Source organism: Eumetopias jubatus, unplaced genomic scaffold (genome assembly GCF_037043125.1).
Source record: "Eumetopias jubatus isolate StellerSeaLion01/CBP00866 unplaced genomic scaffold, mEumJub1_p1.0 scaffold_13, whole genome shotgun sequence".
Classification (NCBI taxonomy): domain Eukaryota; kingdom Metazoa; phylum Chordata; class Mammalia; order Carnivora; family Otariidae; genus Eumetopias; species Eumetopias jubatus.
The window spans coordinates 45,350,221-45,377,916 of NW_028274819.1; the positions used below are offsets into that span (position 1 = coordinate 45,350,221).

The window sequence follows — 27,696 nt, forward strand, 5'->3', positions numbered from 1 at the left end:
ACATCTCCATCGCCCGCTTTTATTCTATCAGAGGTGCTAGAGATGCTCCCCTATGCTAGGCTGATGGAAAAGTTCTTGAAGATGCTCACAAAAGTTTGATACTTTTTTTTTTTCCTTTTTAAACAACGAAATCAGTCAATGAGGAAAGGAGAAAAGTCACCAGCTTTGCTCTTTAGGTCACCCAGCTTCGGGACAGGGCCATTTCCTTTTGCTAAATAAAGTCAGGTTGGACACTTACAACCCAGCATTGCAGGAGGTACCTGAATGAAACAGATGCTCAAAGGCAGGAGGGCAAATCAGTCACTCCTGTCTCCCCAACTTGCTCCATCCCTATAAAGGGGAGTCTGGAGATGCAGCTCCACACCTGCCTCAGCCTGATGTTAATGGGCTGCATTACCTTGGGTTAGTCATTTAACCCTCTAATTTTCTTCACCTATGAAATAAAGGGTCGCATTTATGCCCTAAAGCCCTTCTGGCCCTGAAAGTATCAGCTGCTGTGAGTGTGCATTCCACTTATAAGCAAATACATCTTAATACACATAGCCCGAAAGTACTGGTGAAAAGACAGCAAGACGTTAAAATTTGGGCAGCTCTTGGCTGTCTATCCTAACAGAGAGGAAGCCAAGTGTGGAGAGGAAATTTTATCTCACGTAGAGGTTCTTTCTGCACTTGACCTAGCTATCTGAGAATAGGCAATTTTATGCAAATGGACTAAAACGTCTATACCCATGATTTCCTACCTTTTGAAGTGGAGACTCTCTACCTTCTCATTTAATAACATCTCCCCCTTTATCTAAAATACATATTTGAAAATTAAAAGGATTAAAATTTTTTGTTTAAAATCTAAAGCAACGCTGCAGATAATATGGCCTGCCAGCGATATCTCGAGATCGGAACCAAGAGCCTCACTGTAGACCCACTTAATCTGAAATGGGAGAACGGAAGGATGCCAAGCTGAGAGACTTCAACGGAAGGGCCTCAAAATTGTCATTTTCAGCCCAGAGATACACTCCTGGCTTTGAATAAATTATAACTCTAAGTGTCAGACCCGAGGAAATTGCTTCTCTGTGACCCTCTGGTCTAAGATGCTGGACTTTGAGACATTCCACTCCATTCTCACTGCTCACCCCAGAATCAAGGGGGAAGGGAAGTAGTTGTTAATCTACCTGATGATAAGGTAAATTAAAAAATCTAGGCTGCATTTGTACACCAGAATAATTTTATTCTAAGAGGTTTTCACACCAACACTTCTGAAATGCAGATGAGATTTACAAAGTTTGAGCACACTGTCTTATCTTGAAAAACTGTTATGAAGTCAATACTGAGTTACCGCCTATGATGTCTTAGATTACGGGAAATACTCTCAGTGTGTGTATGTCTCTACACAAACATGTATGAACAAGAACGCTGTGTCCTAGCAAAAAGCCTGGACAACTTCACACGGAGTCCTCAGAACTGATCTGAAGTCCCTCCATCCCTAACATGACAAAGAAAGAGGCTACAAAAAGCTGAATGTTTGGGGAGTGGGGGAAAAAAAGGCAAATCTCCCTTTTCCAACAGAAGTCTAACTCAAGCCCATGACCTGAAACGTGGAAAAATATTTATGGGGCAGGAAACATGGGGGGTTGCTAAGAACAAATGGCCCGTCTGACCTGAGGACAAAGGCAGATAAAGCATGTACCTAGGGACGCAAGTCTCAGCGCCCGCTTGCCTTTCTTGCCTGTCCAATTTCTGGAACGCCATGCTGTCAATGGCCTCCCCACCTCAGCCACACAGGGTCCAGCAGGCTGTGTCACGCATAAACTCCTCAGCCCGAAACCTTTCAAATGGTTATTGTCACTTAGTAAAGAGGCTTTCACATTTCATGAAGCAGAGCACGGCGGCTGCTATGCCTCTGGGCTCTGCAGACTCCTCGTTACGGTTTAAATGTGCGCCATGTTTGGGAAGTGTTTACATGGAATATACAGGAAGGCAGCCATATCAGAAATGCACACGGCTGGAGCAGTGTGCGTCTCAAACTCCAGGACGTTTTATGAAGTCAGCCTCCAGACTGGACAGGAGTCTTATTCCCACCTCCTTCTGCCTCCTCGGCCTTCGATTATCCCGAGGAATCAACTATCTCATCATCTTCCGGCACTAGCCATCAACAAATTTTAAAGAGAATATTAAAAGGTTCATGAGCTTGCGTGTACCATTTTATAGCTGTTACATCTGGAATGTTAATGAACAGCAAACTACATCAACATACTCCAAAAAGCTTGCTCAGGAGCCATCAATTTAACACGTAAAGACTCCAGTCTACTTTATTTATGGGGAAGTCCACCAATACATCAGGAAAAATATGGAACGTTGAAAAAAAGACTATGGATTCAAAAACTCTGGATAGCCCTTAAATGTGTTTCCCCAAATATACTTTCCCCAGCAATACAAAAATATAATACAAAAGAGGAAAGATAGCAATTTGCTTGCAAAATCACTTTTTCAGAAAAAGACAAAACACAGAATACTCTTGTAAAAGTCATCTTGCAGATGTTGTTTCTCATCTTGCACTATGTGGATTCACATGACCTCTGCAATTATTAGCGCTAGCCCCTGAGCAGATAAACATCACAAAACTCTATGATGGTTTGGGAGAAAAGATGGAGGGCACTTGAATTTTTCTAGCCATGATCTCTAATTTGCTTATTATTAGAGAAAGCACGAGTAAATACAAAAGGGGGCTATTTCGGTCGGGCAACAGCTATTGCCAAGGAGGGAAGGCACATTCATACTTCTCCTGACTTCCCATGTAATGAGTAGCAATTAATTCATCTTATTGTATTTCCAAATGCCAAAGACTCCATTCACATCAAAGAAAAAATTTTCAAGGCTTTTACCATTGTTGATTTTTAAATGTACTAAGCTATATTTAGTATTTTATAATTGTCAATAGTGTTTCCTTTAATTCCAATGTGGGGCTTAGCATCATAAAAGATTATAGATGAGGAGCCAGGTGATTTGTAGGTGTCTCTGATGACTCTACCAGGAAGCCTGGCATTCAGGTCAACTACAGCTAGGTCTGGGTGCCGGGGGTGGGGGAGGGTGGAGGGGGAAGGCACCCTTCTGACCACGGCCCCCTTTCCCCTGGGAGGCGACAGCAAGAGGCAAGAAGTCAATCTCCCCTGAGAAGTCAGAGGAACGCACGCCGGCAGCAGGCTCAAGTTTGGCTCCAGACTATCAGCTCCCACCACTCATCTGCTCTGTTTAATTCAAATATGCATGAAGAGGGGGCTCCGGTGAGGGAGACAATGCGGAAGCATCTTCAGTCAGGGAAATGAGCCCAGCCCTCATCCCTGACCGGCATTCTTTGGGGAGGCAGCAGGTCATCATCAGGCAGGGAGTTTGGGTTTTGGTGCTAGCTAGCCCTGGGAGCAAATTAAGACTTGTGACCTTGGGTGAGTCACCTGGCCATTCTAAGCCTCTGCCTCCTCGTTTCTAAGCTGAGGACAAGAACACCCACTTTCAGGACTGCTTTGGGAACTGCATTAAGCACTCCACATCGTGCCCGCAGCCTTGCCATTCAGTGAACGTGGGAGTCTGATGGGGCCCAGGTGACCAGAAAGGCTTAGGAGCCCTGGTACCAACTCCATAACCTTTCGGCACCATGTTCCTCTAGGGCACTGTCTACACTGGAGGCCCATTAACAATGGGATGTCTCTAGAAAGGGATACAAGTAGAAAACAAGGCTGTTTCTGTTGCCCTTAAAAAGCAAACCCAGACCTGGCTCGGTTCACACAGAAAGGTACATGCATTCAGTCCTCTAGTTCACACTGTGAGCTCTGCGTCACCACACCGCTGATGAGTGGTTCTAATTCCATCACACCCAAGCACGAGAAATTACCGGTCTCCCATCTTAGCTTTAACTTAGTTAAACTAAAAACAAGGCAGTGAAAATATCGCTGGGGAGAGAGGGCGCATGCCATGAATGCAAAAGAACCCCGTGAAGATCGGGAGATGCCAGGAGAGGCACTGTATCATTTCCCAAATCCCACGGCCAGGCCAAGTGTCTCGGTGCTGGCGCTGAGACCAAGGAGGCGGTCGGCTCGGGCTTCCTGGGCTTGGCTACCATGGACAGCCAACGCCTGAAGGAGCAGAGGGGCTCAGGGGGCCGCGGGGAGCCCCAGTGTCTGAGGTGAAGTGTGTCTCCCCTGTGGACAGGCCCACTCCTGGCTGCAACCAGTGGTGATACAACCAGGGAGTAGCAGTGTGGACGGCAGCAATGCCCCAGCGAAGTTCCTGAACTCTTCGGGAGAATTAAATCAACAATTTGAACTTTAAGCTCTCTGCTTATTGGAAGGAATGGCAGATTGGAAAGAATGGCTTGCTCAGAAATCAAATCACAAAAGGCCAGCAGGGCGAGAATGAAGAAAACGGCCCCGGGGAGCACATGTAGCTCGTAAATTGGTCCCCAACGACTGGACACAATTGGACAGTCTCAGGCCTTTCTCTGCTCTACTGGCATGACGCAATGTCAGCAAGTATGGGCTTTTCTTCCAGAGCCTGACACGAACCCGTCTACTGCCCAAGATGTCCCCCTGCTGAGGTTAGGGCAGAATGCAGACCTCCTGTCCTTGGGGTACCGTCTGGACCTGTGCACTCCCCAAAACACACCCCACACAAGTGGCCTGGTCCATCTTCTCAAGAAGATGATGAAGGTCCAGAGTGTGGTGGAGGTCTGCAGGGTGCCCTTCTGCTGGCGTGAGGGAAGGAGGCCACTGGGCAGGGGCGGGACAACCTCGCAGGGCAAGCGAACACACACACAGACTCAGCGGGAAAGTCTAAGCAGGAACTCTGAGTAGCACAGAAAGACTGCTTCCTGCGTGGACAACACTTCTGCATTTGTTCTACGGGCTGGGATAATAAATCCCTGGAGCTTAAAAAAAAAAAAAAATAGTTCATGGCCTCTCGGTCAATTAATGGTGAGTGAAATAATTCAAAGGAGGGAACAATTTCTGGAGGGGCAGCCTGGTGTTCAGACCTACCACACACTGCCTTCTCAGACAGGACGCTGTTCCTCAATGCTCGGCCGGAGGCGGCAGGGGAATGAGGGGGGACGAACCTGCTATGGGGGATGTCACTGCAGATGCAGCTGGTGACGCGGGCTCCCAGGGAGAAAAGTCTGCATCCTTGGAACTGCCAAATGCACGTTCCACAGACCCAGAGGTCACGGGAACGCTAGGTACCTACAAGGCTGTTATCTTCTACCTTAGAACTAGAACCGGGCCCAGTTACGAAGCCACCGAAGACCGACCTCATGCCTGGAGAGCAGTGGGCCACAAGGATTTTGTCTGGGCAGGGACCACAACATGGCATGCCCATCGTTGAGAAAGGATTCCTCAAAGCTAAGCTCTATTTTAGATCAGCAGTTAGCACTCTGATTTGTCCCGTAAGGCACTTTAGTCAAGAAGATTAAAACAAAAAACTGTGTTTAATGTCCAAATTTCTGGCACACTGGCCACCAATGCCTTGTATTTCCTTATCCATCTTAGGAGGCACCTGAAACTCAACTGCACTCACCGCGCCTACCTCCTCGCCCCTTCCTGCTGCTGTCCCAGTTTCTCTGCTCCTGGTTCTTCAGCTCCTTACATCACTCCCCGGCCACTTCAACTGTTCCCTCCATCTGCTCGCCCCTGGCATCCCTCCCTTATGGTTACAGTCTGTGTCCAAGGTCATCCCAAATTGTTGGTCAAATCTATCTTGGCTTAGGCTGCTGTATGTTAAAGAGTCTCATGTTGGTGGCAATGGCTTTAGCACAAATTCAGAGTAAATGATGGATAAAAACCTAGATTCATTTTAGGACAAGGGCAAAAGGAGAAAATAGTCTTCACTAGATTTGTTTTCTTAGGGAAATAAATGGTAAGGAAAGATACTGTTGGTGGGAGTGGGGAAAAGAGGGAGATTGAGATTGGCTGGGAAAGGAGGTTGGGGAGAGGAAATTAGAAAAAGTTAAGAATAATGTTTTGCCATTTGATGCATTCCACTGGAAAAAAAATTAAAGGAAATACTTCCTAATGAAAATGATCATTTCTGGTTGGTATGAATATAAATATTTAATAGTAATTCTCTGCACTTTCTAACTTAATTATATTTAAAATTTAGCAACCCAAATTCATAGTTAATTTTGATGCACACCCTCAGTGAACTGCCATTACTTTAAGAGAACCCAACCTTCAAAAACCTAGTTCAATGCTGCTACTGAAAAGTTTTGGTGTACACTTTTCAGACTTAGTAAGGACTGGAGTTTTAAACATAATCTACTCTTTAAGGAAGAGTTCACAGCAGTCAGAGTGGACTGGAACGGGAACCAGCCGCAGACGGCGGGGAGCGCTGCTGTGAACCACAGAGATGGGCCCCAGGGGGATGTGGCTGCCTGGTCCAAGCCCTCACCTCTCTCTCTCTCTCTCTCAGACTACAGCAGCCCCTGAAGTAGGCCCCCTGCCTCCAGCTCTGCCTCCCTCCTGGCCATTCCTCTGAAAACAACGGGAGAGACCACTGTCTTCCAAAGCTTACATGTGAGTGCTCCCCACAGTTTCCCCATGGCCCAGAGGTGACCCTCACTCTCCCACAGATGATCTGGGACCTTCCTGTTGGGCTCCTCCAGACTCATTCCCATCTCGTGCCTCCAAGTAATGGTGTTCTTTGTGATTCCCCAAACACCCCCATATCTCAGGGGAAACTGTCTGCCTTCCTCAATGCCCAGTTCTAATGGCACCTCCTCCAATGAGGCTTTCCTTAATTCTCCCACACTCAAAACCGCCCACTCTTTTCACCACTCTGTTCCACTGCAGACTCCCCTAACTGCGGGGCAATCTACTGGAAATCTAGTATTTCCCCAAATGTGGCCAAAAACAACAGAAAAGTTTAGTGGTCCTCAAGAAAAGAGACTCTGCTTATTTGACTCTCTATGCCCAGCATCTACTTGAGGGTCTAGAACACAATGGATACTCAATGAAAAGTCTGCTGGACTGAATTAATCATTTCTGTGCTTTATAAAGTTCAAATCTTTGTGGAAATCTTAAACTTCCCCCAAAACAAATTTTGTTACAAAGGTTAAAATTAGGGGCACCTGGGTGGCACAGCTGGTTAAGTGTCTGCCTTCAGCCCAGGTCACGGTCTCAGGGTCCTGGGATCGAGTCCCACATCGGGCTCCCTGCTCAGTGAGGAGCCTGCTTCTCCCTCTCCCTCTGTGTGCTCTCTCTCTCTCAAATAAAATCTTAAAAAAAAAAAAAAAAGTTAAAATTAAAGCCCACACATTTTGGGGCGATCTGGTTCACAAACAAGCACTCTGAGAACCACTTCTGCAATTAGCAGAAGCATAAAGCTGACTTTGGAACTTATTTTAACAGATTTTCAAGAGCTTGACTTTCGTAGCTAGGATGATTCCTCAACTGTGACATGAGAATGACCACTGTCTTCGTGACTCTGTTTGCTTCAGAGGAATATGGCGGAGCACGACACAGAGCACATGCTGTCCTGAAAAGGCTGCAGGGACAGCTGAGGAAGTTACCTCCTTCTCCCTTGGCCTAAAGCAGGGGGGTTTTCACACCTTATTCAGTGGAACAGCCAAAGAGGCCATTGCTAAGGACAAAAGAGCACGAGCTTCAATTAAATCAGCGTTTACTCATTTAGGGGTGTCTGGGTGGCGCAGTGGGTTAGATGTCTGATTCTTGGTTTTGGCTCAGGTCCTGATCTCAGGGTGGTGTGATCGAGCCCTGTGCCAGGCTCCGCGTTCAGCTGGGAATCGGCTTCAGATTTCTCTCTCCCTCTCCCCTTGCTGCTCCTGCTCTACCAAATAAATAAATCTTAAAAAAAAAAAAAAAAAAAGAACAGCATTTACTCATTTATATATTAAATGTTTTGACTAAGATTTCAATCTGAAAAATGAGTTTGTGGCTTAAAACAGGCTGGAAAGCGACCAGCCTCAAGAATTCTAGCACACCCTTCCCCAGGAAGGAGGGAGGGTTACAGGCAACAGGGCTCATAGGGAAGCCACACCTAGCACAGGTGAGCAAACTACTTTTTCCAACTCTGAGGGAGGACAGAAGGATGAAGCTTGGCTTCATTCTTCAAAGGAGGGCTACAGGCCTTTATCCACCCCCAGAGAATACAAATCCTTGACTTGTAAACATTATGGAAAAGTGCCCAGCAGCGGGCTAAGGCCGGCAGGCAGGCACAGGTCCTGAAGTGGCCAGTGGACAGCCACCTTCCTTCCAGAAGGCCTTGCTACATCTTCTCAGGCAGGGCACAACATCTCTGTTAAGTCTGGATACTTCCTGCCACCCCCTCCCCCCCACCCAGAAGCTATCCTTGTCTGCTGGGATGACTTCAACCTTCTGTAGCGGCTTTATCTCGTTAGTTCATGTGGGAGGCCAAGACGATGTGGCTATCAGCCTGACCCCACAACGAACTCAGCCAGGAGGCTCATCCCTGCCTCCCACAAATGTGCTGTTGTTAGACTCCAGAGCTGAACGGCAGAGCACGGAGAAACCGGTGAGATTGACCTCTCCTACGAGACCACTTCCCGGTGATGGCTGGTTAGGAAGGTTAAGGAAGGCATCGCTAACGTCAAGTGCCCATGGGAGGCAAAGGCGGCAACATCTCTGCAGGTAGGTGACAGCCAGTCTCGTGCTCCTGGACTGTCCTAATGTCCTCTGAGTGGTGGGTGACACAGCAGCTCTGTGGCTAGGACCTCATGGCCCCAAGTTACGGACGATCACCACAGGGTCAGTCACACATGAAGCCCACACGTGGACCAAGGGCTCGGTGTTAAAAATTCACCTTGCTTCTAAAATGTGGGCGCTGAGGAAAGGGTCGGTAGCAAGAGCTGCACGCCCAGCTACAAGGGATGTGAGGGGTGACACGAGGTGTGCCAGTGTGAGGCCTGCTGCTTGAAAACCTTCTCCCACCTCCACTGGATGCAACCCCGCCTGAGAGAGCAGTGGTTTAAGATTCAGAAAGATCTGAGTTCAAATCCTGACAGTGACGTGTGCTAGGCTTGGGGGCTCTGGGCACATCCATTAAACTCCTGGAGCCCTGGTTTCCTCACTGTTATTCCCCAAACTCTGAATAATGGAACTTACTTGGCAGTGAGCTCAATGGAAAGAACCTCCAAGAGGCCTGCAGCACACTAACTCCTGTCTCTGCATCCCCATCACCAGGCAGCGTGTCCTGGGATTCCCTCCACGTTTGCTCTTGGCTCTTTCCGCTAACACTTATCCCACGGTGCCCTATAGTTCCCATTCCCATCTCCACGGCCAGCTCTGTGAATAGGGGGTTGACTGCTTAAATGCCCACCATGATGAACACCATGCCCAGAGCGCTCAAATGGTATTATCTGATGGGAAGAACAAAGGCCTCCCTTCTTCCAAGAATAATGTGGCAGGGAGGAAGGCAAGTAACTGCAAGAAGATGGAGGTGGTTCTTGGGGCTGAGCCGGTTGCTACCCTATTGCCTCTGTTTCCGCCTCCTTAGGTCAGCTCCCAAGGCGAGTGGGCCACGGCTGAAAGGAGGGGGGACGTCACCTTTTCGTATTTTGTAAGAACAAACATGAATACAACCGTGTGTTTGTGTGTACATGTATGTATAAAGTAATGGTAAACTGTTTCCAACGAGGAAGACTCTTCAAATTCCCAAATGAGAAAAAGAGCACTTCCTGCATCCCATGGGGAATCCCTTCTGGACAGGAGAGCTTTATTCACCATGCACAGGGATTCTGGTCCAGGGCTGTGTGCCCCGGTGAGATGGTAGGAACCACACGGATGGTACAGAAATAAGAGCAATTCATAACATCGCAGATGGAAACACACAACTGATGTCTGTAAACTTCTTTTGTACATCATTAATTCGTTAGCGCAGAGAAACCAGAAACAGAGTCAGAACTTGAGCAAACACTGGGGTAGTTACATCCGCATAGAGAGGACGGCACCTTTGGTTAAAAAGCAGGATCTATGAAGTTATCTTAGTCCTCCAACTGCTCAGCCCGTGCAGCTAAAAGCCAGCCACCATCAGCCACACGTGCGAGCGAGCCAGCATGCTGCCCACTGCAGAGGGCCACCAAATGCTCCTTCCTGGGCACTAGTCCTGTTCCACAGCCAGCCTTGTTTGCGTTAAAAAAAAAAAAAAAAAAAAAAGTTGGAGGCCTTTGGGTAGGATCCCAGTGTTCACCATTCAGTGCTGTGAAATCACACTTTGTTCTTTAGGTTTAGTACAAAAACAAATTTAATGAATGTATGGAAAAAATCGGAACAGAACAACAACAAAAAAGGCAGGTGGGAAAGGCAACAATATGGGCTCCAAACTCATTTTTACTATAAAGCAAAGCTCTTCTGGGCAAACTATAATCCCTCTGCATTTCTAAAATCGGGCATTATGGGAAAAAAAAAGTCATGTATGTTTTACTGCAAATTTTGGAAGGGGAGAAAATAAGGAGAACTTGCATTTAAAAACTGTCAGTGCCTCCATTTTCGCTGTGAAATATATTTTCAGAGACTGGAAAATGAGACACCTGTAAAGAACAATTAAAGTAAACTCACGTATAAATGGAATCGCAAACATGGATTTGATTAAGAGCTTTCCCATCTCTATGATCTTTTTTTTAAGGCCTCACTTCAAATTTCTTTTTTTAATAACAGAGCTGTATACTTAAAAAACAATATTGAGCAATGTGGAAGAAATCTGGCAGAAAATACTCTCTGTGCTTACAGAACACACTTTTCGAAAAATTAAGTGAAAAAGACGTGTTTTTCATAAGTATTCTTTAAAATACATAAAAAGCGTAAAACAACTTCTAAATATTCTTTTAAAGTAATTTCATGATAACTACTCTGGAAGTGATTCTTATTTTATTTTATTTATTTACTATTTCTACACTTACTTTGTGTCTCTGGACTGTTTTTCCCCTCTCCTAGCCCAGGGCTGTTTGGTGGACGTTTGAAGGTTAAAAAAAAATCATGTTTCTGTGCTGAAAAGTTATCAAGACCAGCTCTCTGCTGCATTTGCATTGTTATTAGGGACACACACACACATACACACACACACACACACACACACACACACATCTGAGCTTAATGTGAGGCTAGTACAGAAAGAGAGATTAGACACAAAGAAATGTAAACAGCTCTCACATGCGAGGAAACTAGGTTACGAGAATCCCAGCACCAGGCATTCACCAGTCACCATGGAAAACAGGAAGTGAGATGCATAGCAACCACAAGCCAAAAAGCAGGAAAGCGCATACCTTTAGCTTGGAATGAAAATCACGAGATTTCCTTCTGGCAAGAACCTGAATGTGACTAGACACCTGCAGGGTAGGGGAAGGGAGGAAAACAAAGGAAAAGCCTGTAACCATGGAGATGAAAAGCCCCCTACAACTGGGCAAGCCAGACGTACCTTAATGGCGGCTTGAATTTCTCGAACTTTCTTTCTTGCTAAGACCTGTATATGACTAGACACCTACATTGTTCGGGTTTATGAGGGGAAACAAAACAAAACAAAACAAAACAAAAAAAGGAAATCAAATATAAAATCGCTACTCCTTGGGAGGGTTTTGGGGTGGGGGGTGGGGGGGAGGTTATTTGCATCTCAACAAAGCTCTGCAGTTAGGAATACACAGTCCCAGCCAGACACCAAGCCCCCAGCGCTGCTCTAAGCTTTTCAGACTGGGTCATCACTGCAGTGACTTGATTCAGGATGAAAGTTAGGCTGCTCTTAGTTTTCTCATCAGGGAGAAATCACGGGCACGGGATGAGAGGGAGAGAGTGGGGTTGTTTTCTTTCTGAAATTTAAAAGGTGGGGCTAGAGGTAAATGAAAATATTTATAGCTTCTCAGTATCAGGAGGGAAAATCCCTTCTTCTCAATTTAGAAGAGACTATCCATAAATTAGCACATTCTGCAGAATCAAAAAGCTGAAGCCGTCGGTTATATTCTGATCTCATTAAGAGCTCTGGATTCTGTAGCAAATGTTAAAATAATACTGACATGTAAATTAGATCTCAAAGAGAAATGGAAAGACCCAGTTAGCAGAGCAATTTTTTTCTTTTTTGCCCTTATAAATATCTTTAATCCTTCCACTCTTTTGGATATTGACTGGGTGCCAAGTGGATTTGCATATTATTACAAAGCGAAAAGTGTGAATACAGCCAGCCAGCCATCCTGTTAAAAATCTGGGTTGAAAACCACACGATTTGCTGAACAACAAATTCACATTGGAGAGGTATCACCAACTGCTGCCTAAAAACATCCCCAGGATGCCGGGGTGTGGAAAGCCAGCCAAGCCCAGCTTCTGAAACACAATGATTCCACTGGGTAAACAAATTTGCATCTCTTTCAGCGGGACTTGGTTAAATTTAGAAGAGTCCCCCAGTGAAGGGGTTGGGCACATGACCAGAGCTCCTAGACCAGCACACAGCTCAGGTCCAGGGCTTTCAGCATGTTGGGAATCAGATCTGTCTGTTTCAGAAATTTAGAACCTTCCATTTAAAAGTTCAGCGACTCAGACTGAGAGGTGGTTATTTCATTTCAAATACTGATTCTAAAAACAGGATTTAGGGTAATAAAAGATCCTTTTATCTTTGAGTTTCAATGATTAATTTTTTTTTCCAATTTGCCTTCTTTTTTTTTTTTAAAGTACGGAGAAGCAGGAACTCCCCCATCCTCTTCACCCCTCCATCCGGCTCCTGGTTTTACTTGTTCTCACCCGAGTTTTGTTCTAAGGTGATTCTCTGACTTGCAGAGGGCCACTGTCCACTGCTGGGGGAGGGGGGGGGGACATCCACTGAACAGACAATGCCCCGCCTCTGCGTACTGGCAGGAGGCCATGGCCCTCTGTGCTGACTCAGCAGCCAGGCTCCTGGCGGGGGCACATGTAAGCATTCCTGGGGAAAAGCTCTCCCCGCCATAAACACTCATGAAAACAACTCATCACGGAGCAGAGAACTGGAATCTGCTGCTCTCACTTAAAGAGACCACAGTTGAGCTCGCCTTTCGGTATGATGATAGTTTTTTAAAAATCCATGCCAGATAGATCTGCATAGGTCAACATTAAAAAATAATTTTGTTCTGTTAACAACTCACCCACGAGGTTGATTTGATTCCCCCCCTCCCGCTTTTCCTTTCTTTCTTTTTCTGTTTTTTGTTAAACATGAATTTCTCATCCCTTCCAGTTCTGAACTGGGTCAGGGGTTTGGGCTGCTTTGCATCAGAAGGAACAAGGAGAGCCAGAGCCCTGACAAAGGGCAGAGCAAAATTCCTAACACTGCTCTGCACAAACGTATTTAAGTTGTAACTTCATTTCCGTCACGGCAGCTACTGACAAAAAGCCGTAGCTGAAGGAGCAACCATTCCCTGGACGCACACCATTCAGTATTATGTTCAGGCCAAGACTCACGGCTGCTGGGGTTACTGTTTCATCGAAATGATGACTCATGGGTAATGGTTCCAGGATTTTACAATGCGCAAAATCTCCAAGTTTCACGACTTCTGGGCGTATTTGCACCTGCAGCTTTTGCAGTGTTTACAGATGCGCAGTTTGGGAAAGAACTAGAGGTATTAAAATATGGTACAGGAGCAGTGCTTACACTGTCCTTCGTGGTGATGCTTTCCCAGCTGGGTATGAAAAGGACTCCGTAGACCACACAGCGAGGGGTCACTGAAATGATGAACAGTGAAAACTGAGCCAATTGAAAATACCTACAACACTGATGTCCTTACAGGGAACTCAAATTGGGGGCTCCTAGGAGCCAAAGCACAGACAGCCACTGCAGCCAAAATGCCTCGTTGGGGCCATTCGCTGACATGCACAGTGTCCAGGCCGGTCAGTTTACCTGTTTTCTGGTCCTCGTCTTGCCTGTCCTGAGTTTGATGTATCTGGCTATCAATTCATTCCTACCTGAAAGAAAAAAGAATTTACAGTAAGATGGGTTACCTTAAAAAACACACACAAAAACAAACAAAAAACCCAAAAAACAGCCTCTGAAAGCCAAGAATTTTGAATCAAGACTTTTTAAGCTGGAGCTGTACACTCACTAATGCTAGAAAAATAAAACAGTACAATTGTTTGCAATAATATTTACTAGAGGAAATTTAGCATGAAGGGCATTTAATGACGAACTATGATTAACAACTGAGGATGGAAATGTGCCTTCTTGTTTCTTTACATGCTCGCACCTAACATGTATGAGCAACAAACACAGGATGCGCAGTGGGAATCCACAAACTCATTTCTGTTCCCATCTAAGTTTTCATGCCCGCCCCCCCTCACCCAGGCTTCTAGCTAACTCCACTTAGAGTCAGTATGGCCACTGCAGAATGAACTGCTCCTACCATGAGACGGAGATTAACAGTATGAAAGCAGACATTCCCTACAGGTAGTCACTGTGCTAGGAACTAACTCTACGTAAGATCATGTTCATGAAAAAGAAAAAAAAAATGACTTAACCTCCTCAAAACTTTATAACCTGTAAGGGAAAGAAAATGACTACAAGTATACACAAACATATACCTCCGTGCCCCAGCCTACCAGGAGACTGAGAGGTCTCAAACAGATCATCTAACTTCGAAGATGGGAATCTGATGGGAAAAGGTGTCCCTGGAGCTAAGTGGGGTATGTATCGCTACGACTACACTAATAAGAACCCACTCGTGCAGTTACCTACGATCATTAACTGCAAGGCTCACTGTAGGGTTTGTTTGTGCTGTCTTACTTCCCAGAAAAGGCTGCATACCTGAAGATGGCAAGAGTTTTGTCCTTCACCCCAAAGCCTCCCCAATACCCAGCACACTGCTGGGCACGTGGAAAGAACCAATGAGGAAAAAACAGAGCCTCTGGTGAAAGATAGGGACCAACCCCCACCACCCCCCACCCCCCACCCCCGACCTACCCTAGAAGAGTAAAGAACTGTCCGCACGAATGATGACCAACCCAAGAGCGTGGAAATCTTGTCGGAGGGTTCTAAAGGCTCCCTCAGCACTGCCCAGATGGTTCCTGTCATTATGGCTCTGTCCGTGGCCTGCCTGTGTTAGGACCACGCAGGACAGGGTCACCACTGGAAGGCGGAGGAATCATGAATCCTGGGGCTGGGAAGTTCTTCCGGGTCATGTGCTCCCACCAGTAGAAGCCTCAATTCTTAGAAGCCTAACCAAGTACTTCTAGATTTAAGGAGGCAGTCCATCTTACCTTAAAACATATTTAAGGGGGAAAAAAAGACCCTTCTTATTTGGGGCTTCTTATAACTTTTATCCCCAGATTCTCCTTGTTCCTCTTAACAAGAACAGGGCTATGCACATGACTGACTTTCAGATACTAATGACAGCTTTCAGTTCCTCCTGGAGTTGTACCCAGGCCAAACCTCTTCTGTTCCTCTGTTACCTGTGACAGCTTTGGAACACTACCATATCCATCCAGGGACCATCCTTTGTCTCGTTTCCTTTCATAGCCTGGAGCCCAGAACTACAGTGGTGCTCCTCCTATGACAAGTCCACAGCAGAAGTCTATCACCTCCCTCATCCTAAACACTCTACCTCTGTTAATGCAGCCTAACGCTGCATTTGATTTTGGGGAACCACAATAAACTGTCAAATTTATGTCATTTGAACTCCTAGAGGTCTTTTTCATGTAGATTACTCCTCAGATATATCCCTACCTCTTTACCCAGTCTTTTCACACATAGTTGGGATTTTTCTGATCCAAATACAGAACCTTACATTTATTTCCAATTGCACTTCATCCCGTTAGGTTAAGCCTATCATTGCAGCCTGGCAGGATCCTCTCAGATCCTGATGCTTGTCTGAACTTACCCTTTCACCACAGCAAAAGGACCTCTAAATTCAGGTTAAAGAACTGCTTCTCTAAGCATTCTCTCTCAAACTTTTGAGAACTACCAATATCCCCTCTAGTGTCATTGGGGTCTACTTCTCTATCTCTCAGATGGTTGTACAGATTTTGCAATTTGTCTCAAAGGCGTGCTGACAGCAGAGTTCGGCCAGGAGTGCCTAATTACCAGAAGCCAGACCTAAATGACAATGTCTGCAGGAGAGCCAAGCATCCTCCAAACTCAGGGCCTCCCTGTGCGTCCTGTTCAGGGCTGTCTGAGTGGCCAGTATGAAATAAATCTGGGGTTCAGTATTATGTGCAATTTCATCCAAACCTTGTCCAGATAGCAAAAACGTCCCCCGGCCCCCTACTCTTTTTCCGTGAAAGGAGATGAAGTTGTGTGATGTGCGTGACACACAACCTCTAGAGCTGATTCCTTACGGCACTGGGTGGAATGGTGAGATCAACACCCAGGACAGCCACATCTGACTGTACACCACCTGGGGGTCCATGCAGATGACACCCCTTGGAATTAAACAGTGTCAACGCAAACTCTGATTAAAGCACGTCTGAAAATTATTACGTCTACAACAGGCCCTCACTGAACAGCTAACTCATGCGGAGCACTACGTCATAGCCACCATTTCACCGAAACTTGTTGTGACTCTTGTTTCCCGTTCTTAACGTAAGATCACCTTTCAGAACACTGTGTTCTTTCTTCCCTACCATGTTTGAAGGCATGAAGGGTAATTAACTTGAGGTTTCTGTATTTCTTGCCTCCATAAGGAATACCGCTGATTCCAACTGTAAGTTCAAATTCAACTAACTCTGAGTATCTACCTGATCTGAACAGTGTTTGTTAATCACTTTATTTCATGTGAATTTTCTAATCACCGTGAGGGCAGCTCTGTATACAGAAACGCTATTTGGACTTACCTGGTTTTTAAAAGTGTGTGTGTGTATATGTACGTACGTATGTATGTATGTATGTATGTATGTATTTAAGACTTTATTTATTTGAGAGAGAAAGAGAGTGAGCAAGAGAAAGAGAAATGCACATGAGCCAGGGGAGGAGCAGCTCCCGCTGAGCAGGGAGCCTGACATGGGACTCGATCCCAGGACGCTGGAATCACGACCTGAGCTTAAGGAAGCTGTTTAACAGACTCAGCCACCCAGGCACCCTTATTCATTTATTTAAAAAACAAATTTAATCACCCTAGTTCATCCTCAATTTATATATCCTATAATTTTTATAATCACTCTCTTGTTTGGGGGGTTTTATTTATTTATTTATTTAAAGATTGTATTTATTTGACAGAGAGAGATACAGCGAGAGAGGGAACACAAGCAGGGGAAGTGGGAGAGGGAGAAGCAGGTTTTCCTGCAAAGCAGGGAGCCCGATGCGGGGGCTTGATCCCAAGACCCTGGGATCATGACCTGAGCCGAAGGCAGATGCTTAACGACTGAGCCACCCAGGTGCCTCTTATAATTGCTTTCAAAGGGCCATTCAAATAATGTCTGGTCCTTTAAACATTTAAAATTCCATATTTAATTTAGAATATATTTAATTCTTTTAATTATTAGAACTGTTTGACCTAACTTCTAAAACCTTCCTTAAACAACTCTTAGAAACCCAATAAATTGGGGCGCCTGGGTGGCTCAGTTGTTGAGCGTCTGCCTTCGGCTCAGGTCGTGATCCCGGGGTCCTGGGATCGAGCCCTGCATCAGGCTCCCTGCTTGGTGGGAAGCCTGCTTCTCCCTCTCCCGCTCCCCCTGCTTGTGTTCCCTCTCTCGCTGTCTCTCTCTCTCTCTGTCAAATAAATAAATAAAATCTTTAAAAAAAAAAAAGAAACCTAATAAATTATCTTAAATACTCTCATACTGCTTATGAATCTAGTAAGACTTCAACCCTCCCAAAAATCAAGTCTAAATCAATTACTTCACTGCACATTTTAATTTGGGGAAACAGGCTGGCTGACCTGTTGCATGGGCCAAATTATTTTAAATAATTACTTAAAAACATCAAATATGTGTAGAACCTCTAAGTCAAATATTAACAGTGTGGCTTTGATTATTAAAATCTTCTATTTTTCAATTCTAAATCTTCCCAGAATTAAAATATGCCTATGGAAACAAGTATGACACTCCGAATGATTTAGGAGTATCTTTTTGGCACTTGGGGTTGTACGTATTTTGGGGAAATCAAGTAGGTTCTGAATGGATTTTTGTCAGTGACCTTGACAGAACATCCTGAACAGGATTTATATGTATTTCTACAGCATGGCTCTCCAAATGGGGTGAATCCATATAGTCCAGAGCCCTGGATTTGAACTTTGGTTCAAATTCTGCACTAAAGTGCAGAATTCCTTTATTAAGGACTGGGAGCTTAGGGTACCAACAATCACTGATGTAACTTAACTGGCAGTTAGCCTTGGCTCCACAGAGCATAGTCTTGTTTTATAGGTATTAGAAATGTTAACCCTCACTCTCTCTCTGAGAGAGTTCTCTCACTCTCTCTTCTAAAACACATACACAGGGGGCGCCTGGGTGGCTCAGTTGGTTATGCGTCCGACTCTTGGTTTCGGCTCAGGTCATGATCTTGGGGTTGTGAGATTGAGCCCAGCATCTGTCTCTGTGCTCAGCACGGAGTTGGCTTGAGATTCTCTCTCCCTCTGCCCCTCCCCCACTCGTGCTCGCACTTTCTCCCTAAAATAAATAAAATGTTTAAAAAATAAAACACACAAACACACACACACACACCGTGGTGCTTGATCCAGTAAACGTTACATTACAAACGTGACTTTCAACAAAGATAAGTGCAAAGTTATGCGTGACATTCCTAAATTAATCCTACTGTCAACTGGGTACCATCTCCTTTGTGCCTTACACTATGCCTGCCTGGTGCATCAGGGATAGAAAGAGAAGTCAGCCTGCCTGCCCACAGGGAGGGCACTGCCCAACATAATATCTAAAAAGAGCAAGCCAGCTCTCCAGGTCCTACTACGACTACTGCCACGAAAGAGGGCCTGATAACATGCACGTGTCCTCGGCCACAAGTAATTGAGAAAGTCTAGAAAGCCTTCTTCCCAAAAATACTAGAACATAATCTAGGCCTTGAAGGACCGATGGCATTTTCTCCAACATTTTATTATGAAAAATTTCAGACACACAGAAGTTTCTTTACAGAAAGAATTTCACAGTGCACACTACAGACCCTCCTCCTGGATCCCACCATTCACTTTGTCTATACTTGCTTTGACACGTCCTTCCATTCCTCTACCCATCCGCCAAGCTGTCTTATTTTATGGGTGCTGTTGCATTCCGTGTTGCGGTGGTGGTCACAGGCACGAGGACGGCCCTCCTAACACTTCAGTATGCATGTCACTAACTAAAGTGATCAGACGGATTTTGACAGGCAGAACAGAGGGGCATGGGTGGAAGGCCATTCCAGATGGAAGAGCTGCATTTCCTTACACATATAAGCAGGAATCTGGCATCTGCGGACCCGTAGGCTCCTGTGACCACTGCACACTTCCTTTCAGAGCCCACGAGTTTCCAGATTCTGTGGTCTGCATGCTGCACACATCAGCTCCTTCTTACTTCTCTATACGTACTTGGAATAGCTTATAGAGCTGAGTGGCAATGCCACGCTCCACCACTAAGCATCATTACACTACAGCTTCTCTGTGGCATCAAATGTCCTTTAGAAACACACACCCTGTTCTTTCTGTGTGAGGCTCTGCAGCCGTGGCCGCCCTGGCTGTTCCCAGAGGCAGTAGGCAGCAGGAAAGACAGAGCCTGCCTTGCCACTTTTATACTGGGATCCTTCCCCAGGCACTGCAATCCCGCTTTTATCTCATCCTTCCCCTTTCTCTTCAAGAACACAGCACCGTTGAAAGTGAGCCATCGCGGCTTCTCCTGCATCCAGGGTCGCCGTGAAACCTCCCGCTAAAGGGGCGAAGGGGAGCGAGACACCAACGGAAAGGCGTGGAGTCTGCACTGGGCTTGCCTTGCCTAGCCAGAAGCCTGGTTAGCGTTGTTGTGGCCTGGGTGTGTGATGGGATGTGGCCTCAAGGTCATGTTTGAGGCACAGCAAATGCAGGGTCTGTGGCTAGAAATTGTAGCCCAGAGACGCTGGGCTTTCACAGTGTAAGAGCCACTTTGTAATTGAATGGAGGCAGGGAGCCACAAAGAAAGAAGTAACAAATGGAACCTCCTCTTCCTGGCTGCAGCCCAGTACAGAGGCAAACTCAGGCCAGGGGAGGGCTGAAGAGCCCAGGAGCAGGGCGGGGGCTCTAGCTGATGCACACCAGTCCTCCCTTGGCTGAGAGGGACACCTGAGGATGTCCCCCATCTTTTAACCATGTAAAGAATGAGAATCGGAAAGAAAACTAAAACTTCCCTTGATTGCTAGAACAAAGCTGCATCAAATAGGCACTGATGCTCTGGTTATAACCTTTAGTCTTCCACACACCCTCACCAACCCTAACTCAGCCCAATGGCCCTACTAGACTACCAGAAGCTTCCCTGGTAACACCTTGAGCTTTCTGGGCTTCATACCTGCACGCACAACTGCTCTCATGCCCCGTATTGCTCCAGTCCATTTCTGCACATCCGGATTCTGCCCACCTTTCAAATGCCTTGTCTTTCAGGAGCCTTCTAGATGGAAGAGGCCTCCTCTTTCCCTAAACATCTACAGCCTCTGACTTGGGCTGCTTTGCTGCTGGCTTATATCCTTTCTGCCTTATACTCTATCGTTTCAGTCCATGTCACGGCTCCAACCAGATGATGGAGTCGCTGAGAATAAGAACCAATGACATTCATGTTTTTTGTTTCCCTCTCCCAAGCAGCTCACTGTTTGTGGAGAGAGTCACTGGTAGGGGCAGAAGAAGGGCTCTTCCCTAGAATCCAGTTTCACTCTGGATCATTGACATAAAGTGAAAACAGAAAAGGAAAAGATGACCCAGTGAAAAGCAGCAAAAATGATGCCTTCCACCAGGTGACAACACCGCGGGACACGGCTCTGTCCTCCAACACAACAGCAGTGCCCAACAGAAAGAACGGTTTGCAGAGAGTACTTTCTCAGCATGGTTCTCCAAGGCGGTGGTAAAATACTTTCTAGCCATCAACCTTTTTTTTTAACCAGCTGAGCTTCATCTTAAGTAAAAAATATCTTAGGCTATGAAAGCCAACACCAAAAAGCAGAGGTGCAGGGGACAATGTGGGAGCTCAGCACCATCAGCTAGAGAAGGGTCTACAGAATGGGGATGTTTAATGACCCTGCCCTGCTGCATATACAGGGAGTTTATATCTCTGGATCCCGCCAGAGGAGGCAGCAGAGAGTATAAACTCACCGGGGGAAGACTTAATAATTCACCTTTTCTTCCACCCTGCTGCCATTGTAGTACCAGCAACAATGGGGGGAAAACGGAGGTCTACTGAAGCTGACCAGTCACCCTCTAGTCAGACCAGGGATAACACCTAGAAGAGAAGCAGGAGGGCATAAAGATGCCATCTTGCCTTCAAGGAACCTACATCTGTGAGAGACTCTCACCCATAGGAACGGGGTCAAGTCACCCCGTACTGACCCACATCTGCATCCCAGCTGCCACGTCCCATTTATCTGACTGCTCGCATGATAAACGCCTGCCTCTCCAACTTCCAGGCAGCAAGTTCCACAGGAGCATCCACCACACACTGGGTTTTCTCATCACTGTACACCCGTGCCCCCCCACGGCCCCACGCAGGGTCAAGAACATCGCAGGTCCTCAGGGGAAGTACACACTGATGGAATGAACAACTGAATGACAGGGATGGAGACCAGAGTGGGAGGGCGGTACAAAGCTAAGATTGGGGATAAAGGAGGATTCACCCCAGTCCCCCCCCCAAAAAAAAAGAATCTGAACCAACCCCAGAGCACTGCCAACGAGGAACTTTAGACACCAGTGTCTCGGTCAATCCCTGATATAAATCACTGACCAAAAATCAGCACCCATATGGAAAATCACCAGAAAGGGCCAGACAGCCTGTTCTGGGTTGTCAGGGGCTGGTACTGTGTGTTCCCGATCTAAAGGTTTACCGAATGGACTGATGGCCTTCGGGAGGTGAACACTGGCAGGTCCCTGAAAGAAGCTGCATCTGCGTTCACCCGGGGGGTTATAAGGAATAGCTTTAGAAGAAAGACTACACAGAGGAAGGCTGTGTTAACCTCTGGTTCACCAGAACTTATTCCTTGCATCCCTTCAAAATGCCTGGCAATAACTCAAATCCTGCTTCTCGGCATTCCTATCAGTCAACGGCAGCTGATAACATTATCGAGTGATGGCCCCATAAAACACCGTGTGCTCCTTCATCTCAGCAGGACAGCTTACAAACTACGTGCTTGCCCTAGACTTACAAGCGTCAAAAAGAGACAAGCAAGGAAAACTGTCCAATGCTTCATACGAAATACAATCCTTCTACATTGGAGATAAATTCTTCTTTGTTGGCATTATTTCTAGAAGGAAAATAAATATGAATGAAGTCAGTTTTTCTAATGGCTCATTCTCTACGAAGCAGTAAGAGACGCTAGCGAATCACCTTCTTAATTCTCTAATGAATAATTTCACTAGCCTTAATACTTTATGCCTCTGGTTGCTGATCTTTCTCGTCCATCCTACACACAGCTACCTACAAAGCATAGCTCTGGCTTAGCCACTCTACTGCCCCAAGACCTTCATGGGCCCACTGTCTGCAGTCTAAAGGTCAAACTGCTTTAGTATAGTATTCAATGTTGTCCCACCACCTGGCCCTAACGTTTTGTTTTCATGCCACACCACGTCCACCATCACCTGAATCCATCTTACCACCATCAAAATGCACGCGCGGCTTTCAGTTCCCCGAACTAGCCTGCCATTCTAAGACTTTGCTCATTGTTGCAATACCTCTTAAGACGATCAGTCAAAATCCTTCCAGACCCAGGTCAAAGGGCATCTCCTCCATGAACCACCCACCCCTTAAACATGTACTAGACAGGGAATGTGTGAAGAAGAGTGAGCCAGGGAGCCTGGAGCCTGGAGCCTGGGGCCCACCTCACAGACCAGTGGTTGGGAAAGACCACAACATGACAAAGCAAACTGATCACAGAAGATTGTGAGAGTTACAAATGAACCACTTAGTATGGCTTGGCTCTGGGAAAGGAGCAGAGATTCACCATCCTGCCCTGCCCTGCCCAAATTGTGGTTCTCGTAAGACTTCCTTGTGTAACAAGACTGCAAGCTCCTCAAAGGTAGGGTCTCTGTCTTCAGCATCTTTGTATACCACACACTCAGTGTGTGTATGGGATTTAATGGAACCTATGCTTCTTGCTCCCTAAACAACCTAAATAGACCCCCTACCCACAGGCTCTCTGGGAAGTTTTTGCCCATCTTTTGGGCATTTGCCTTTTCTTTCACATCCACATCTGACTGTGTTGCTTTCCTGCGTCATAAGGTCCCTGGTCACTGTAAGAAAAACACACCCTCCTTTACCCGGTACCCAGGCCTAATAGCTCATTCCTGGAGAGGGCTCCTCTATTCTGGTACAAGAAGCTTCACAGAGTTCCCCAAGTCCCTGTCATGCTTTTCCACACCTCCATGCCTCTGTACAGACCATATGGCCCTAAAATGTCCTTTCCCTTCTCCTTTGCCTACAAACTCCTCCTCAACCCTGTAAGCCCCAACTCAAGTATTTCCTCTCTAAAGTCCTCTGGGAGCCAACCAAACGGAATTAGTCATTTTCTCCTTTGTACCCTCACATGCTGAGCATATAACCCCTGCCGCTCTACACCACCATTACTTATCCGGGGGACCATGCATCCCCCATTGAGAACTGTGACTGTTCCATGGATAGAATCTACCTAGTTCTCTCTGACTATAGATCGGGCATCTACTAAGTAGGTACTCATAAAGGCTTTCAATAAACGAAAGGATGAGTGACCTCTCCTATACAGAGGAAAAATGATCTAGAGAAAGATCATATACAGTGGACAACACCGGCAGTATCACCTGAAACCTATAAGCCCTTTTACAGTTAATGACAATTTCAGGGACAGGCAGCACAATTTTCCAGACCTTCGTTCTGCTCTCTTAACCTGGCACCAGTGAGACCAACCCATGCTCCTTCCCCCCTCACCCCTTTCTACCCGCACCGACCTCCACATGCCACGGTGCTATGGACCTGGTCCAAAAAAAAGCTAATCTCAACATCAATTCAGGAGAGTCTTGTTAATGAAAAACTTTGCTAAGAACACTCTGTTTATTTATTAGTTATTTGGCCTTTTAAAGAAGTGTGAAATCCACACATTCGAAGTGCCAAAAACTATTGGTCTTTGCTGCAGAATCTTTAATGGTGGCGATGCTGCAGATTGGTTTTTGTTCTGGATTCAGGAGTAGGGCTGCCTACACCTCGATCTTTCTGGGGAAGCTGGACTTGTACTTATTAGCTGTGTGAATGTGGGCAACTTGCTTAACGTCCCTGGACCTTTAATTCCACACCTGTGAAATGAGGATAAAGAACCTACCCTGGAGGATTGCTATGTGCATTAGCAATAACACATGAAGCTTCTCGTACCTCCAAGTGATTTAAAATGGTCCTGGAGCTGGGACACCTGGGTGGCTCAGGTGGTTAAGCGACTGCCTTCGGCTCAGGTCATGATCCTGGAGTCCCAGGATCGAGTCCCGCATCGGGCTCCCTGCTCAGCGGGGAGTCTGCTTCTCCCTCTGACCCTCCCCCCTCTCGTGTTCTCTCTCTCTCTCTCTCTCAAATAAATAAATAAAAATCTTTAAAAAATAGAATAAAATAAAAAAATAAAATGGCCCTGGAGCTATTACATAATGTCACTGCACTTGGTTTATACGTTCTCATTGCTTGAACTGATATATGAGGTTTCTGTCCAGAACACCATACCACTTGGCATCTTATATAAACCTACAATGCTTCTACTTTCAGGGTTATTGAAACCGAACAGCTTTTCCATGCTGCACTGAACATGTTCTCAAAATCTTTGCAGCACCCTCAACTTTCAAAATGGTACGGCCACAGAAATTGTTTCCGAGTAAAAGGAGTCCTTTACTGTGATATCTTAACATTAAAAGGGCATCATGCAAGCTACTTACTTGCTACAATAACCTTCTAATTTAGAATAGATTCTTCATTGAATAAGATAGCAGGAATTAGGTTTTTGCCAAGGGCTAAGTGTGGCCAAAATTCTTGTAATTTGTGGCAGATTGTAAAATTATCTTTATGAATAGGCTGGCGGCACTGCATTAAATAGCATGTCCCCCACTGGATTTCCAGAATTTAGTTCTTACTGTAAAAACAACTCTGGCTAGAAGAAGAAAGCCAGAACTTCCGTAGCTCCTGCAGCAGCAGCTGGACAAAGGTGAGTAAACCCACGGGTCCAGTCAACACGGCACTCACACGGGATGAGCCACTGCTGGGGAAACATGCTAAAAAAAACAGAGGATTCTAAATGCCCAGGCACTTGGTAATTCTTTTAAAAATCATATGGAAACCACGTTCATAAAGGACATTTTCTTAAGTGCGCTCCAACTGAAGAGATTGAAATTTGAGGGTCAAACGCCATGAAAACCCCACTCTGTGGCAGGCAGAGACACAGTGAGATGGGGGAAGACCTCCCCATGCGTCCGCACCAGGGAAAAGCCCTGGGCTTGTACCCGCAGACGCTTCGCCTTCACACCCCCCCACTCCCAGTTTATGAATGCAGCCTGGGGCTCAAACCACGAAGAAACCTACCCAAGTTACCAAACTGGTAAGTGGCAGAGTTGGGATCTCAACCCGGTTTTGACTTCCAAGCTCATCATGCCTTAACTTTAGACCATCTGCATTGAAGAAAGCCTAGACACTACAGTTAACTTCCTGCAAGGTCATTACTAAGTGCTTCGTGAGAACACAATCTTACGAGGAGGGGGCACAACCCACCCATGAAGTGGACTGAACCGTATATAGACTTTACGTTCTCCATTCACCACCTACAACACAGGATCAAACTTAACTCCAATTTCTGCATTCGAGGCCTTCATAATCTGGCCCCCATACGCTCCCCTCCCCTGTTCAACACCACCCGCTGAATATTTTCTATATAAAAGGCACTGCACAAAGCACCGTAGGAGATACACGCTGGAATAATACGTATTATCTGCACTCGAGGTGCTTAGAGTATAAGAGGGGAAACTGAGGCAAGAAGTCACATGACGATAATAATGGCAGGGTACTAGGAGGATGTGAGAAACAACTAAAGAACAGTCTGAGGAAAATAAATAAATAAATAATCCAGAGATGTTTCCTCCCGTGGTTGCCACGCTCTCTGTCATTCACCCACCTGCTCTGGCCACACTTGACCGGTCCCCAGACCGCAAGCAGCCAAAGGCAACAACATACAGGCCAGTGGCCTATGCACTGGGCTCCTTGAGATCATGATCGAGCAAACCAGATTACCTCTTTCAGCTGAGTTTCAGTTTCAGGAGCGCCAACTCCTTTTTATTCTCCTTTAAAAATTTCACATTACCCAGGTGATAGATATGTAATATGTTCTCTCTGTAAAAGATTAAAATGTTGGGGCACCTGGGTGGCTCAGTCGTTTGGGGTCTGCCTTCAGCTCAGGTCATGATCCCGGGGTCCTGGGATCGAGCCCCGCATCGGGCTCCCTGCTCGGCGGGAAGCCTGCTTCTCCCTCTCCCACTCCCCCTGCTTGTGTTCCCTCTCTCGCTGTGTCTCTCTGTCAAACAAATAGATAAAATCTTTAAAAAAAAAAAAAAAGATTAAAATGTTACACACACACCCCCACTTTTTTGGGGGGGTGCCTTTTCCCCCCATCACTCTCTACATATACCGTCCTATCATGTTGGCTTCTATTCCTTCCATGTGAACAACTTGCCACCGCCCCATCCCTGCCCTCACGGTCCTGCCCAAATCTGCTGAACACTTACTTCTGAGTTGCCAAAACCCAGGTCAAGTGGCACGTTCCAGTTTCCCGCCAGTGAGCCCACTCTGCCCCTGCGGCTCATCAGACTTTGCGCGCGCGGCTCGCACAGGGCTTGCCGTGCTGCAGTCCTCCCGTGGGTGCTTTCCTTTGCCTTCTTTGACAGATTATGAGCTTCTTGAAGGCGGGGGACACATCCTACTCCGGGACCCCGACCCCCCAACTCCCAGCTCAGGACTGGGAATGTACTACTTAATCATAGCATCACTGCTGATTTTAGCCACCTCCTGAAAGGGAACATATCTGAAGAACTGACATCACGGCACACAGGAGGTGGTGACTGTATGTTTTCTTTGAAGAAGGAGGAAGAGAGGGAGGAAGACAGAACTGGCAGGACTTGGGGGGGTGGAATGACTGTGCTGGCAGGTATCTGGGATATAAAGAAGAACACGGCTGGGCTCCTGCCCCTAGGGACCCACAGTCCAGGTGAGTGCTCGGGGGATGCCCAATAGCCATGAACCTTTCCTCTTCCTAAGTCCCGAGAAGTGTACGAGGCACCCATAATCACAAGAAGGTGGGGCAAAGGGAAGGGGAGTCGTTATTTTATTCCCTAACAGAAAGAACCTGGAAAACTCAAAGCCCTTCCTTCGTCAAAATTACAATGTTTTTAATTCTTGTGATCTTCATCCATTTCAGATTTACATTCCTGCTTCAGTCCGCCACCTGCATAGAAGGTAACATTCAGCATGTAATAGAAAAAAACATATGTTCTAAGAGACATCTCAACTTTTTCATAGGTAGAACAGGTAAGAATGAACTGGATAAAATGCAGATGAACCAACTAAGCATATTCTGGGTAGCCACAGTATTTTTAAAGACAAGGAATAC

The 27,696-nt window shown here is 46.2% G+C and overlaps 1 protein-coding gene across 5 annotated transcripts in view; it reads right to left on the bottom strand.

The window, feature by feature from the left end:
• TEAD1 (TEA domain transcription factor 1) overlaps positions 1-27,696 on the bottom strand; it is a 228,616-nt gene that overhangs the window by 53,056 nt on the left and 147,864 nt on the right. For 2 of the 5 annotated variants that reach the window (XM_088018138.1, XM_088018137.1), the window contains 3 exons: positions 13,861-13,925; positions 11,428-11,490; positions 11,276-11,338 (listed from right to left, as the gene is read on the bottom strand). In XM_088018138.1, coding sequence (XP_087874264.1) covers positions 11,276-11,338; positions 11,428-11,490; positions 13,861-13,925 — 191 coding nt within the window. The remainder of the gene's footprint in view (positions 1-11,275; positions 11,339-11,427; positions 11,491-13,860; positions 13,926-27,696) is intronic. The other 3 variants (XM_028116833.2, XM_088018140.1, XM_088018139.1) reach the window with 2 other exon arrangements.